This window comes from Anser anser (genome assembly GCF_964211835.1).
Source record: "Anser anser genome assembly, chromosome: 9".
Taxonomy (NCBI): Eukaryota; Metazoa; Chordata; class Aves; order Anseriformes; family Anatidae; genus Anser; species Anser anser.
The window spans coordinates 6,643,698-6,659,539 of NC_139729.1; the positions used below are offsets into that span (position 1 = coordinate 6,643,698).

The 15,842-nt window shown below is 37.8% G+C and overlaps 1 protein-coding gene across 13 annotated transcripts in view; it reads left to right on the forward strand.

The window, feature by feature from the left end:
* The window catches only part of DOCK10 (dedicator of cytokinesis 10), a 152,052-nt gene that overhangs the window by 108,587 nt on the left and 27,623 nt on the right, over positions 1-15,842 (forward strand). For 11 of the 13 annotated variants that reach the window (XM_083848558.1, XM_083848557.1, XM_083848550.1 and 8 more), the window contains exons 25-37: positions 946-1,015; positions 4,081-4,194; positions 5,136-5,207; positions 5,815-5,961; positions 7,836-7,919; positions 10,613-10,709; positions 12,408-12,452; positions 12,851-13,026; positions 13,159-13,275; positions 14,291-14,402; positions 15,106-15,227; positions 15,313-15,427; positions 15,588-15,654. In XM_083848558.1, the coding sequence (XP_083704684.1) occupies positions 946-1,015; positions 4,081-4,194; positions 5,136-5,207; positions 5,815-5,961; positions 7,836-7,919; positions 10,613-10,709; positions 12,408-12,452; positions 12,851-13,026; positions 13,159-13,275; positions 14,291-14,402; positions 15,106-15,227; positions 15,313-15,427; positions 15,588-15,654 (1,338 nt within the window). The remainder of the gene's footprint in view (positions 1-945; positions 1,016-4,080; positions 4,195-5,135; positions 5,208-5,814; positions 5,962-7,835; positions 7,920-10,612; positions 10,710-12,407; positions 12,453-12,850; positions 13,027-13,158; positions 13,276-14,290; positions 14,403-15,105; positions 15,228-15,312; positions 15,428-15,587; positions 15,655-15,842) is intronic. The other 2 variants (XM_083848555.1, XM_083848556.1) reach the window with 2 other exon arrangements.

Consider the following 15,842-nt stretch of genomic DNA (forward strand, 5'->3'; position numbering starts at 1 on the left):
AAAGAAGACTATAAAATTGCAGTGTTTTCTATATCAAATATCTAAAATCTGAAAAAAAATGGTCTCAAAAATGGAGGAGATGTTATGGTTAATTTGAAGATAACTTCTTGCTCAAATGTGTGTTTTCTAAAACAAAATGGTATCAAACAAAAGATGGCCCAGGTACAAACTCAAGAGAAAACTTTGCTGAAACGCTTGATCTCAAGTGGTTCCATCTCTGCTGTTAACAGAAGCACAGGCATGAAAGTGGGTGTTGGCATGGCCTGGGCAATTTGCTTCAATGTTGCTGATCACCAAGGGGATTTGCAGAAGCTCAGGGCACCTCTGGTTGCTCTGAGTCTCACCTGTTGCTGAGGAACAAGCAGGTGCTGTGCTCAGTCTGCTCCTCTGGGCTGCTTGGGTGCTCAGGCCAGGGCTGAGACCCATGCTATGTGCAAACAGTGCAGGAGAGAGGCACGCTTGGGCTGGAGCCCAGGCTCCTGTGTGCCCTTGATTAACAGTGCAGTCATAAAGAAAGCATCAAAGCTTCACAGAATCACCAAGATCTGAGAGAATCAGATAAGTAGCATTGCCAGAGAAGGAGGCTCTTGCTTCTCTGTTTCATTAGCATACTTTATTTTTTCTTACTCCCAGTCTGAGTAAGTCCTTATAAGCTTTAGTTAGTTAATAGATGCATTCTGTTGTAAAGTCAGTACAGGTGTAATCATTAAAACTGGGAGCATTTTGCTAGATGAGTGCATATATAGCAGCATGATCCATCCAAGTGGAGGGCCCAAGGAGTGACTGGTTTTGCCTAGTGGGACAGTTTCTGCATGCACTATTCATCATTTGGATCATATCCATCAGGGGCTGTTTTAAACGGGGAGTTGATAACAGAACAATGTGGTGCATTAGATGTCCTTTCTCTGCTTTGTGACTTTTCTTTTTTTTTTTTTAATCTTCCAGGGTTCTTACTAACATTGTTGCCAAGTGCCATGAAGAACAACTAGACAACTGCATCAATTCTTATGTGACGGTATGACTGCTGTTAAACTTAAGTATTTTGTGTGGTTTTGTTTGTTTGTTTTCTTGTTTATTCTTAGTTGTACTTGTTTGTAGCTTTCTCTGTATTAGCATTATGGCTTTCTGCCACTGGCAGGCTGGGTGACTCAGCGGTGAGGAAACTAACATAATCCTTGGAAGAGGCTGGGTGAATTTCAGTCCTCTGTCATAAGTTCCTTGTGCCACCTTGGACAACCTTGGACGCTGCCTCTCCTTGCTCTGGATTGTGGGAGGAGCGGATGTCTTTTAGAAGACATGTAGGAGGGCCTTGTCTTTTGGAAGCAAGATGTGGTGCAAATGTGCTTCCAGCTGAGCTAAGAGTGTAGATTTAGTGTCAGTTTCTGTAAAATGGGGTTAGGCTAAGAGAACTTCCCACATTGCAGTGCTTATGTGGGTATGTGCAGATAAATACCTGAAAGATCAGGAAACTTGAGCCAGATAGATACCTATGAGAGATTGATTTAATGTAGTTTGACAGTTTGCAGCATTTCTTTTGACCATGATGAGATCTACAGCTTTAAAATATCTGTCCAGCTGTAGTACAGGGTTACCCTTACTACAGTTAAAAACTATCCACAAATAGTAATTTTTATATATAACTTATTCCAGGTGCTCTTCACGGTTTCAAATTGCTGTGGTTTTTAGGGAGCTATAAGTTTTTAACCAAGCTTTTGATTATTTTCTTAAGAAATGAATTTAGTTTCAAGATCCCGTGTCTTTGCATAAGCTATTGTACATAAATTCATTTCTCATCTATGGAATTCAGATTTTTATAACTACGTCCTTTTTACTCAGCTTTTTTCATCCATCATTATTTTTGAAGAAGGTATTATGTAGAATGTATATGTATTCTTTGTTTTGGTTTTTGGGGAAGTTGTAGTATTACTTAAAAAACCAAAGTAGTGGCCTCTTTAAAGATGACCTCTTTGTTATCTGCATCAATTTAAATATCCATTAAATTAGTATGAATAATGCTGTAGACCAGTAAGTATCTAATCAAGAATATATTTGGGTATCAGATTTAGAAGCTGAGAATTTTATGAAGAAGCATGTTTTTAAGTAAAAGATTACATTAACCACTATTACTGACTGGGAAAAATAAATAAATAAATGAACTTAATTTAAGTGTTACTTTTTTTCCTCTCAAGTGTCTTTTTTCCTTATTTATTTATTTATTTATTAATTGAGAGAGGGGACTGGAAAATTTGGTTCTGGCTTTATTAGAGGAATCAGTAATGAGTAAGTTATATCTTTGAGTGTCATGCTGATTACCTTATTTGTTTATTTCAAACGACAGAATAGAGGAGAATTGCAGGTTATTAAGAGTATTGAGGTAGATATTGCTATCACTTTGTATCTTGCCTTGCTATCATTTGGTGGTGATGGAACTAATGGAAATTGTCACAGAGTATTTATGAATGGGAAGTGCTGAGTGACAAATGTCTGTATGGGCTTCTAGCTATAGTGATGTGCTGATTCACTGTAAACCTGGTAGTTTTCATAACATACATTTCATTTGTGGATTGTGACTAATATGTGACATAAGGTTTTTTAAATTAACTTCAGGAATAAAGTGAAAGCAAATACTTTCCTGATAAACTCTGAAACTTCAGCAAGTTATGGGTAATATAACGAAAGTACGATAGGAGTCAGGTTTCTAAATGGGAAAGCTGTTTTTATTTCAGTGTTTCAATTTTAGTTTCAGTGTTGACAACTGTTGGTTGATATCTCCAAGGTGTGGATTTACTTTCACACTTCATGAAAATACGTGTTTATAGGCTATGCATCTGAGCACCTTAGTAGTCAAATTTTAGTCTCAAGTACCCTAATTTAAACCCAGAGGAATTCTGCTGATGTCCATCAGAACTGTTCAGGCTGCAAAGTAATAATGAATGTAACATTTAAAAATAGATAGTTGAAGGGGTATTAACACCTCTGCTAATCAATAACTTCTGAAATTTACATTAGACACCTATTGTGGCTAAAAGTCTTTGAAATAGCAGATGAATAATCAACTCTACCAAAAGTCCATTTAGCTTGTTTTCCCATTTTCAGCAGCAGTCAAAAGCCAATAACTGTTAATCTCTTTTATCCATCTGTAAGGAAATGAAGAATACCTACTCTAGAGATGCTGTTTTGAGAATAAGTAAATTCAGAATTGTGAGTCACTCAGATACAATAACAATGTGAAACTACATTGACTTAAACAAGTGGACACAGAAGTACCGCATTGCACAGGGAGGACTTACTGCATCTGCTCTGGAAAAAAGGCTGAATATTAATAAGATATTTTCAAGCGTTAGTCCTTTCTTTTACATTTTTTCTATTTGTATCGAAAAGCTATTTATTCCCAACTGGTGCACTCGCAGTGCTCTTGCTTTTGGGAAGCTATAATAGATTCCAGTACCAAATTATTTGCGTAACAAAATGTTGAATAAAACTCATACTGTGTTTATGAGTTCTGGGCAATTTGGTAGGTAAATTCCTGTCTTGAGGGTCTGATTTCTAAAAGGGGTGTAGTTTTCCCCTTCCATCAGTTCTAGTGGGTGCTTTACACCTTTCAGGATGAAGAGTTGCTACCAGCTCTAACTGTTGCCATTGGAAGAAAGGAGCAAGTGAAAGGTGGCCCTGACTAGGTGGGTGAAAAACCCTCCTTACTTACTCTATTTGCCTTTTTTTTTTCTCCACTCTGGTGAAATGGCTTGGAAGACAGTTTAGAGGTATCAGGTTCCTATGCCCTATTGGGAAGAAAAAAAACACTGTAGCAACAATTTTAAGCAGAAATTCCTCTTGGTTCACATTAAGCTGAAATCAATAGCAAGTTGTGTTTAAAACTCAAATTTTGTAGGGGAGTGATGTTGTGCCACTGTGAGGGGAATTAAACTTTGTGTGAATGTATTTTTCAGTCAAAATGTTTTGGAAGGTAAAGGTTGTCAGCTGTTAGTGGTGTATCCTCTCTTTTATATTATATAACTTTTACATAACTTTTTATATTTGTTTTAATATATATTTTGATTTTTTTTTTCTTTTCTCCTTCAGTATGTGTTCAGGACCAAATCATTTGAGGAGAGAACTGTTCATGAGGAGCTGGCCAAGAATATGACTGGTCTTCTGAAGTTAAATGACCAAGTAACTGTGAAACAGGTTTTAAAGGTGAACAACACTGAATTAGCCCATTTGTAGTTTTCATACTGGTTTTCTGCATGGAAAGTCTTGTCACATCTCTTTCTCCCATTCTCTTTCCCTGTGTGAGCTTTGCACAAATCACAGCCTGCACTGATTCAACAGAACAGACTTAAAAGACTTGCTAGAACTTTTCAACATAACTAATTTCTCAGAGTGCCATGGTTTGCATAATAAAATTCCTCCTTTCTGCTACTGCTCAGTCAAGGTGGAGAACCTAATTACTATATAATATGACATTAGCAATTACTTTTAGGACATTTTGATTTAATTTTTGTTTTAGAAGTTGTTGCATAGAGAATATTAATGTGTAAGTAGGACATATATATCTGATTTTAGTTGCTGCCTTTGATGGGCAGTGACCAAAATGAAAAGGATTGAGGTTCCCTGAAGTTCCTCACACAAAACAGGTCTAAGAAGTTCATACATATGCAAGCTCCATCAGTGCTCCCAGAACCTACAGGTTCCGGTATAAAAGCTAGTCAGTGCTAGCTCAGGAGTTCTCAATGGCAAAGATCTGCTCAACTGTTCGGGTTCTTCACTGAGAGGGTGGTCAGGCACTGAACAGGCTCGTCAGGGCAGTGATCACAGCACCCAGCCTGCTGGAGTTCAAGGAGAGTTTGGGCAGCGCTCTCAGATAGATGGCCTGGTTTTGGGGTGGTCCTGAGTGGAGTCAGGGGTTGGACTCGATGGTCCTTGTGGGTCCCTTCCAGCACAGGACGTTCTGTGATTCTATCATGCAAAGTTACTCAGATATGTAGCACTCGGACTCTTCCATTTGTTTGTCATGTGGAGTTTACCCATGTGCATTACTGAGAAATGCAGTCCATCTCTGAAGAATGGAATTAGCCTCATAAAATATTTATCAGATAATCATATCTCCTAATCTCTTTTTTTCTTCTTTTGAACAGCACTCGTGGTTCTTCTTTGCAGTTATCTTAAAATCAATGGCACAGCACTTAGTTGATACAAATAAAACAAAAGTAAGTATGTGTGTTGCTCTTAATGAGGCAATCAGGTTCCAAGGGAAAATATAAAATGCAGAATTATGTGAAATAGGTATAGTTGGAGTTTTCTTCTTGACTGGTCAAAAAAAAACCAAGAAACTATTACGCATTTTAAAATACTGTTTTTACCTGCAAAAATATAACTCATACCTATTCTAGCTTGTACAGAACTGGTGGACCAAAAATACAGTTGCATCAGCTTTATAATGGATGGGTTAGAATGGAATGAGAGTTCCGTAATTTCTGGTGGTTACCTGGCAGTGCATAACTAGATGGCAAATGAGAGATCTAGAAGCTCTGCTCTGCTTTGAGCAAAATTGTCATATCTGGAGATCAGTGTATTTTTCTGTCTGGCCTCTTTCTGCCTGGTTATCAAAGACTCTATTAGTATATTTGTGCTGGAATCTCTGGATAGCATTTCCCACTTTCCAATGGACAAGATCCATGGAATTCTATAAGTACTTAAATATTATATGTCAAATGACCTGTGTTTTTATTGTCTTTGCTCTTGGCTTGAACTTGTTTTCAGATTTAATATGTAATAACATACAATCAAGTGATGATCTATCTATTCACTGCTTAGGTTTCTCGAACTCAGAGGTTTCCAGAATCATTTCAAACTGAGCTGGATACACTTGTGATGGTCTTGGCAGACCATGTTGTTTGGAAGCACAAAGATGCTCTTGAAGAAACCAGGAATGCAAACTACAGCACTGCCAAGTTCCTCAAGGTGAGATGTTCTGTCACTACACTTATTTGCCCATATTTAGTGCAAGAGTGAATCTATTCAGTCCAAGCTGAAGGGAATAAAAACAATTCTGCATCAATGATGGCTCAATTTCCAAGTTTAGCATTGACCTGTAGTTCAGTTTTTCTATTCCCTTGGGTCTTTGACAATGCAGAAGCTTTTTCTAATTCTGTTTTAAAACAGTTCTGATTGATTTGTATCTATTTTTTAAAAGAGCCCAAGTTTGCAAATTCTACAAATTCTTATGTTATATTCAAATTGGTAAGAAGCTTGGTGAGAAATGTAAATGTAGTTGCAGTTGTTATTTTTTCTTTAAATACTGCGTCTCTGAATGACTGTGTGTAGATTAATATTTCCTAATCATAACCACAGTAGGCGACTTTTACAAACCAGAATAAGTAAGTTGCAAGTATTGTGTGAAATACTGTAACTTACCTTTTTATGTGTGTCATGCCAGTTTATTTACTAGATATAAAGAAATACATGTGCTTTGGAAAAGTCACAAATAGGGCTTGCAATTTTTTCTTTTCGTTCTAATATTTCTCAATCACGTTTATTTTCCCAACATTGAATTAGCTGTGGAGCATGGGAAAATTGGCATTCAGTAAGAGGCATGTCCAGCTACTTAACTGGAAATAAACCTTGGGGGTGGGGAGGGAACCACTTCCATTAGCATACAGAATGTTGTACATAGTGTACTCTGAAACCTAGGCTTATATCTTTTATGACAGATTGAAGCACAGCATTAGGAGAGAGCTGTATTCCAGCAGCAAAATGGAGGTGAGGTTAGAAGGAAAACAACCACAAACTGAAGATGGATTTTTCTCCTTTTATGTATAAATAAAATAAATGATAGAATTTAGAATAGATAGAAATTGATGTCCACTGCATTGATCTCTGTTGTTGCTTTCATGTGGAAACCAAAACTGCTGTTGATAAACTGATGTTACGCTGCATCTCTCCATACTGCTGTATCATTTGGAAGGTGATGTTGGTTTGAGGCAGGAGCATGAATGGAGAAGCTGTTGCAGTTTAGAATGTTATTTTTGTTGTTCATCTGAACTGGGAAGACAGTAATGTTGTATTATGTGATAAGGCATATGGTTTTGTTTTAATTTCTTTGCAAATCTACTCTGACAGAAAGAATTACATGGATTAGACATGATATTACTGTCCAGGCTGGGGCTTGCAGGAGTCGTGTGAATGCTATGTAGCAGAAGGCTTAAGGCTTTGCTAGCTTCACGGAGTTCAGAAGCACCAGATGAGATGGGAAATTCAAGATTACCTTCCCTGTCTCATGGGCAGACTCTGCAAGGAAAAAATGTCAATAACTAGTACTAGGGGCCTCAAAAAAACTTTACACGTGGCTATTTAGCCTCATCAGTCAGAAAGAGACGTAACATCCTCATCACATAGTGGCTTGAGTATTTGCTCCCAGAGAGACAATGTAGTTCACAAACAGTGAGTATTTTGGCTGGAATGATTCTTCAAGAGTCATTGCTCTGTCACTGAAGGAGATACTCAGGTCAGCTCCCATCACATACCACCTCTAGTTATTGAGTGTTGCAGTACGTGAATAACTTTTATTAGATAAGCTTTCTGTTGGTGCACAGTACAGTGTAATAATTATTTTAGGCTGTAGACAGTGAAAATGAAAAGTATAATAGATTGGTTATTACAAGGCAGGGTGTGAAGAGCCAAATTCACCAGTTCCACAGTTTTCCTTGCCCTGCATGAAACTGACTTCACCCACCCAAATGATGCAGGTTTATAGGTGACACAAGGTAAAAAAACTAGGTAAATGAGGCCAGGTACTGCTTTTTTGCTATAAAATAATATTTTTCCCCCTTTCGTAGCGCTGCTTTACGTTTATGGACCGTGGATTTGTGTTCAAGATGGTCAACAATTATATAAGTATGTTTGGAACAGGAGATAGCAAGGTATAGTTTTGATTTTTTTTATTGTTGTTTTTTTTCCTAAGCGACTCACTAACAAAATGTTTTTATGTTAAAATTATTTATAATCTATTCCATTGCTTTGTCATTCTCAGAACTCAAGTCAGTGGAAACATTTAACACTCTGTTAAAACCTTAATTTTGCAAAAGGTCCCCTGCAGATGGACTCTTGGTTAAACATGAAACTTACTTATATGACTGTTTCTGGGAAGTTCTTTAGATGCACAAAAATCAACAGATGTGCAGTTAAGGACACTTTCCCTTTGCAGATGAATCAGACATTAACAAATGTTTTATGTAAACCTTGTCTAAGTGGTAAGTATCGTTAGTAATTACCACTCTGCGACTACTATTAACAAGAATAAAATTTCATTTTTGTTATTGTTGTTTTTGAGCCACCTGTTCTCCTTTCTGAAAGTAAGTAGCTGTGTCCAAACACTTTCTCACTGAGCCCTGCAAAAGCAGGCTCTGCAAGGACAGCTAAGAGTAAAACATGGAAAAGGCTGACCAGTTCTTTGAATTTGAGATTTGATTCTTTGGAGAGTGCGCTTGTGGTTTGGACTACAAATATCAGCAACTGTTGGCAGTAATTTTCTTTTAGGGCAGTAAAAAACATCTGAACAAGTTACCATTGTGTAAATTCAACTGAGAACGTATGTAACATCTCGGTTACTTTGAATGGTATACTCTTACCTCATTGCTGATGCAAGAAAGCCAGGCAGCTCCAAATTAGCTTGCACTTGCCATGAGGAAAATTCTCTGCAGCCCAAATTTCTTCAATAATATCTATAATAGTCAGTGATTTAGTTTGGACAATCAATTTCAAACTGCAAGAGGTCCCCAAATTATTCAGCTTGATTCCTTCACTCTTCATCCATTCAATCAGTCTTTCTGGTCTTTATTCTACGCAGCTGGATTTCAGAACTATCATAGCAGAGTGTACAAGACAATAAATAACAGAATGCATCTTTCCCAAAAAGCTTACAAAAATTTTGTCCATTAACCTTTTATAACTCTTTAGTGCTGATCTGGTATTTGTAGGTAATGAATGAGATTACTCCAGCCTATTTCACATTTTAGTAAAACCAAACTTCATGTTGTACTCAGATCTTTCAAGTAATCTCTGGAGCAGATGTAGAATGGAGTTTCTTGGTATTAGTGCTGTAACCTGGAGTCTATAATTCTGCGAACAATATTATGTAATCTGAAAATTGTTTCCACATTTCAAACTTCACTAAATACATTCAGCTTCAAAAACAGATGTTTAATTAAAAAGAGACAATATAATGGCCAGTAGAAAAGCCTGAGATTAGTCAGTGTGCACATTAGAAATTAGCAGCTCCTTGGCAGTAAGTGCGTGCGCATTGCCAGCCACCCAGCTTCGCTTCAGAGCCATCTGCCAGGACGCATGAAGCAGAATCACTGCAGAGCTGAGACAGATGTGCCACTGGAACAGGCTTTGCAGCACTTAAAAGCAATAACCATAAAATAAAATGAGAGATTTCTGACCTCAAGGAAAGGCCGTTGTCTTGGATTGTTTCCGTTTTCAATCAGACCCCTAAGCATGAGTCCGTTGTTAAAATTTGCTGCAGGATTCATTTCTATGTATCTTTTGCTTCTTTAATGGGATTGTTTATTTATCAAAAGAGTTCATACCACAATCTGACCTCTCTTTTCAGAAAATTTAACAGCATGTATTGCTGTAGTTTATAGGTATATCAGTATATAATGTTGCAGTCTGAATTTAATTGTGAATGAAGCATTATAGTTTCTATTCCACAGAAACATTCACGGTATTCCATATTTTGATATTTAAGCATCATTTTGAGAAATATTTATTCAAAAGTTAAAATGTCTCATTGGAACTCAGTTCAGCATGGTGTTCCTTCAAAATATCACATTTCCTGGAAAATATATTTCAGCTGCTTCATTTCTTTAATTGCCATTAGACCGTGCAATCAATGGACAACTGTATTCATGCTCAGGTACTACAGTGCAATAAAACATGTCAGAGAAAAATTCCCTACCATTCCCTACTCTCAGTAGATTGTAAAAAGCATATGTTCCAGGTATCCTAGTCTGATGGTAGCAGCAGAAAAACTACAATTTATCAGGGATTGACTGACTTAATATATAACACATATTATTACATAATATCAAAATCCGTAGAAGCTGGAACTGACTGGCATCAATAGAAGAAGCTTTCACCAATATCAGTATGTTTGGGATCAGACCTGTGTGGCTAAAGCTTTGTTTTTGGTGGACAAAATAGAAAAAAAAATAGAGGAGAAAGACATAATAGTTATGATGGTCCTAAATCACGTGAACTGAGGAAGATACCTGACTATGATTTTATGTTACAGTATATACCATTAGAAGACCTAGGGTAGCTTTAAATTTGCCTTAAATATGTTGCTTAAATCAAGCTTAGATTTATCAATACATCTTCAATGTAAAGTTATATTTGAGGAATGCATTAAAAGCTTGTTGGCCTGTGACAAGTTCCTCTGATAACATAAGAAAACCAGATGTTATTCATGTAGCTTGGCATAGCCAGCCACAAAGTTTCACTATTGGTTGTGAGTATGAATTTTAAGGTAGTGATAAATAGTGCAGTTCTGTCTTACTGTTTTCCCTCTTTTAATGTAAATTGAGCTGATGCCTGTTGTGATTTTCAGACTTTACATCAGTTCAAATTTGACTTTCTCCAAGAAGTCTGTCACCATGAACACTTTATCCCTCTGTGCCTGCCCATACGGTCTTCAAACATTCCTGGTAAGCTGTCATGCTGAAAGGGTTTCTGCACAGCAGGGAATTATTGGGTGGTTCAGGTAACAACTCTGAAGTACTGTGTCTGTACGTCAGCCATGGAAGCCCATAATGTCTTGTCAGGTGTGGTACTTTGCAGCCATGGTGAAGTGACATTATTTTTATCACACTAAATATACGCAACCCCTGCCTGTCCAGCTGAGAGGTGACTCTTCCTCTGGAAGTTTGTGGTGAATGAACTGGACTGGTTGTGAACACAGAATTACTAAAGCCTAGGGAGATGATGAGCTAGGGAAAGGTTTAAACAGGTAGAGTAGGAAAGGAAAGACACTAAGGCTGAAGTGGTGATAAGAGAATTGTGAAACTAATAACTGGGTAGAACTTTCTTGCTGCAGCTGGGAGTATGACTTGTCCACAGTGGCCCCTCCTTTGGGAGGAAGATCTGAGCTGGTCACACAGAAGGAGTTTGGAAACCTCCATCTTCGTGGATGATAGGCTGTTGGTACTTCTGCCTCCAAAGCATCTCTAGGATTAGCAGGAAGGTCCCATGCGATAGCCATTTTCTGCCAAGTTGGTGCTGAGTAGTGCAATGTTTTACCTGGAGCAGTATGGCAAGAGAGGCCCATTTCAGAATGCATTGCTGGTCCCTCCTGAGCTACTTCTCAAGGCCGGGAATAATGTATATCCTATGTTTTGCAGCGAAATACGACCAGGTTTTGCCTATGCTCTACCAGAGGAGCAAATTCTCTGCCTATGCCCCAAGCCAAGTAGCAGCCCTGTTTGCTCAGTGCTGGGCCTGTGCTGATGAGTCCTACTTCCCGTGGCCACCCACCTTCTAGCTGGACAGTTTGCATGCACAACAGGTTTCCTTCCACCCGGAGAGCACGAGGCTTACAGTGAGAGCAGGGTGTTTCTCTCTTCCTTTGCATGCCTCTGTTGTTTAGAACCTGACTTTGTGGCCAATTCTCACTACTAGGTGCTTTTCCTCTTCATTCAAAGACACGGGGATTTTAGCCCTGGGCACCACTGACAGTTCTGACAGTTTTGTGGACTCTGAGAAGTTCACTTGGGATGTGGTCACTGAAGTTGCTGAGAGTGGAAGGCACCTTCCAGGGAAGGCAGAATGATATTTCTGTGCAGCATTTCTCAAAGGACGGACCCTTGTCTCTTTTTTGCTTTAGTTTTTGCCACCTTAAAGAGAGTTCAGTTCTGCTGCTCATTGCTGCTATGAAGCTTTAGAAATTTTTGTTTTCCAAACAGCACATTTTGGAGAGTGGCAAGTTATTGGTTAACAATTAATTTTTAACCTGGTTAGACAACAAGTGTGCAACTAACACTTGTTAAAGCACTGTGAAGTTTATTACTTTTTGTCATTGTGGAAAAAAAAAATATCTTTAGAATAATTTGATGAATAAAATGATTTGCCATTTCATACTGTTTTTAGTGGGATTTAAAAACTGAGACTCATCATAGTAATTTCTTGTGAATAATGAAGGAAAACTGTCTATTCATCTTCCATTCTATATGAAACAGTTGTCCAAAGTTTTAGAAAAAACTACTGGCACAGCCCAGGAGAAACTGTTTCATTCAAATTTCAGTCAAATAATTCAAAAGGATATAAAGTAAATAATTTGTGCACTTATGTTTTGCTGTGTTTTTTAATGATTTTTGCCTGCTATTGTTTTATATTTATGATAAATGAAGACCCTGTGACACCTTCAGAATCAACCCAGGACTATCGAACATCAGGTATGAGCAAAATGGCTGCATAAGCATTAAGTAGAATTGCGCATTAAGAACTACAATATTTATTTCCACCATTGCCACTGAACGGGGGCAAATACAGGCAAACATTAATCACCATTTGTTAGTCTGGATCTGTGTGTTTTAGAACTCTTCTAGATAGAATATGGAAACAACAGTGTTGACCCTGCACCTCAAAGAAGTGACTAGTCATACTGTGTGCAAAACATTTGAGATTCTAATGTTGGTATATGCATATAAATTGGAGGAATGCGACAGTTCAGGAAATCAACATTTAACAGTGGATTAAATAAATCAAAGTTACTGACATTTTTGAAAATGGGAGAGGGTTTTTTTTATGCAACATATATTAATTTAGACATTCTTGTCCTTTCTGTTCCAAGATATTCCAGAGTACACATTGACCAATGAATTTTGCCGTAAACATTTCTTAATTGGAGTACTGCTGCGGGAGGTTGGTTTTGCCTTGCAAGAAGACCAGGATATTAGGCACCTAGCTTTGGCTGTGCTTAAAAACTTAATGGCAAAGCATTCGTTTGATGATCGATACACAGAGCCGGTAAAGAAGCTGTTTGTTTATTCTTTTTCCTTTGCTTGTTCATACAGTGGCTAAAACATGTGAAACATCCTTAGCCAACCAGTGTACATTAATTAATTTATTTAGGTTTATTTTATATCATTTGTTTTTTAGGCAAAACAAGCACAAATAGCAAACCTGTACATGCCACTCTATGGAATGCTTTTGGACAATATGCCAAGGATTTACATGAAGGATATGTTCCTTTTCAATATCAACACTTCCAATCAGGTAATTCTTGTGAATTTTCAGAACTCTGAAAGGATCAAACTGAGGTCTGACCCTAAGGTCTGAGAAAAGCAATCTGGTGGGAAGAAGCCCAAATGTGCCATGGTCAGAAATTAGCTAGCAAAATACAGTTCTAAAAATGCTGATTTGTTTGCACCCAAAATGTTTAATTTGAAAGGTTTCGACTTACCCAACACCTGCAGAGCCCTGGGAGTCTGTACTGGCAGGACCCTGAGTCTGGGACAGTTCTAAGGCACAGGTTGTCCCGGGGCTGGAAGCTCCAAATTAGAGGCTCATAACCCCAGCCAGTTTGTGTGTCTGCGCTAGTGCCATGGGCTGCGGGCTTACCCTCTGGCAGGTCCCTGGGCAGATCTCTGAGAGACATTATTGTAGAGAAAAACTCTCATCACTCACAGATTTTTTTCAGGGTTATATCATGGACTCACAAGCAGTTTATTTAGTACAAGAAGAGGGGCCATGAGCAACAGTAGGAAGTAGAGGGAATGCATACAAGTAGCTGAAGGAGGGAAGGGGTACAGAATGCCTTTAGAACAGCTTTACTGCCACAAAAAAAACCATCTGTATAAACTGTGCCTGTGGAGGAGGAGCAGATTTACTTATTTCTTAAAAGACTAGATGTGTTGTAATCAGACCTGATCTAAAAACTAGAAATAATTTCTGCAGGGGTGTTGTGTTCTTGCAGTAAATCAGCCTATTTCATCTGATAATCGCTAACAGCATTTAATGCTCCTATCCTAATATTATGCTAACGTTTAAGAAGCAAACACAGACTTGGTATGTTCTTTTCAACTCCAATGATGAGTGTTTCACATTGAGGCTAATTTGGGCATATTACAGTAAGCCCGTTTTTTTTTTTAAGGCTGTCATGTATCAACAGCTGAAAGTAGGTTTTCTAGCTCAATGTCTAAGAAAAGTCAACATTGCATATGTGCTGTCATTGTAAAAGTAAACAGTAATAACATTTAGCAGAGTTTATTCTGTTTATTTTAAAATACAGGGATCTAGGGATGATTTGAGTACAGCTGGAGGATTTCAGAGCCAGGCTGCGATGAAACATGCAAACTCTGTGGACACTTCTTTTTCCAAAGATGTTTTGAACTCCATAGCAGGTATAAATGACAGATTGATCATGTACACAGGTAGATTTCTGTGTATCTCAATGCATTGTGCTTTCTGCTTAGTATTCATGGATGATATCATTAACCCATTTTATGTGATATTCAGGGAAACATGGTATGCGATGTTTCTCTTCTCTTTGGGTGTTTTTGGATTGATTTTATTTGTCTTGTGAAGCTGCTCTTCTTCCACTGCTTCACTTACTCTCCTGCTTTGGAATGATGCCAGTAGTTAGGCTCTCACAGATCCCTGTACCTGAGTTCATTCTTGCAGTCTGCCTGGGTTAATAGTCCCAAGGTTTCTCCTGAAAACCCCTGAAGTCTCTTGAAGGCAAGTGCTCTTAGTTTTCCCAGGCTTAAAGGAAGGGTAGAAACACAACTTTTGTTTACTTCTTCCTCATTCCATTTCAAAATTCAGGGAAGTCCACAGGCATCTTTCCACTGATTTTCATGGCTTTGTGTCAGGCCTTATGGAATGCAACAGGGCATTTTAATGCCATGAATAATGGCAAACTCGGTCATTTTACTTGTTGAATGTTTTTTATACTAGACACACCCATCAATAGCTTTGGCATTGGAAGTTCAAAGCACTGGTATCAATCCAGCACGACACATTTTAAGTTCTCCATTTTTCTTGTTAGTTTTTGTATCCATAAATGTTTTAGTTTAGCATGTTTGCTATGACTTTCATTTACAGCCTTTTCATCAATAGCTATCTCTGCAGCAAACCATGCTGACTCCAGAGCTTCCTTAGCAAGTCTTGAATCTAACCCAAGTACCAATGAAAAAAACAGTGAGAGAACTGACACGTGTGAAAAGGTACATGTGCAAATGTTGAAAATGATTCCTAGATTTAGATACTTATTACTATACTCAACAAAGCCCTTCACTGTCAATTCAACAGATCATGAGACCTTTGTCTTTGATTGGATCAACCCTTCGTTTTGACAAGTTGGATCAAGCTGAAACTAGAAGCCTTCTTATGTGTTTCCTTCACATTATGAAAACCATTTCAGAAGGTAAGAAAATGTACATTACCTAGTTTACGTTGTGAAATATTGTGAATGCTGAATCCAAACCAAAGTTAAAATAGAATAATTATCAGTGTATTTTACAGGCTTTGGGTCAAGTTTAATTCCCTCTAACAGATACACAACACATTTTAATATCTCCCTTTAGATGCACTGATTTCATACTGGTTGCGAGCACCATTCTCAGAAATAACAGACTTTTTCAGCATTTTAGAGTAAGTTCACTTTGTGGTTCATTGATTTTATGTTGAACAATAATGTTCTAAACTGGCTACTGCAAATAATTTCTCTTTGTCCACCTTGTGGTATAGTGAGATAGCTGTTATATCTTGGATTATTTTGCCATTATCTTCCGAATTTGTAAGAAGATATTATTAATGAAACCCATATCCTTCAATACGTT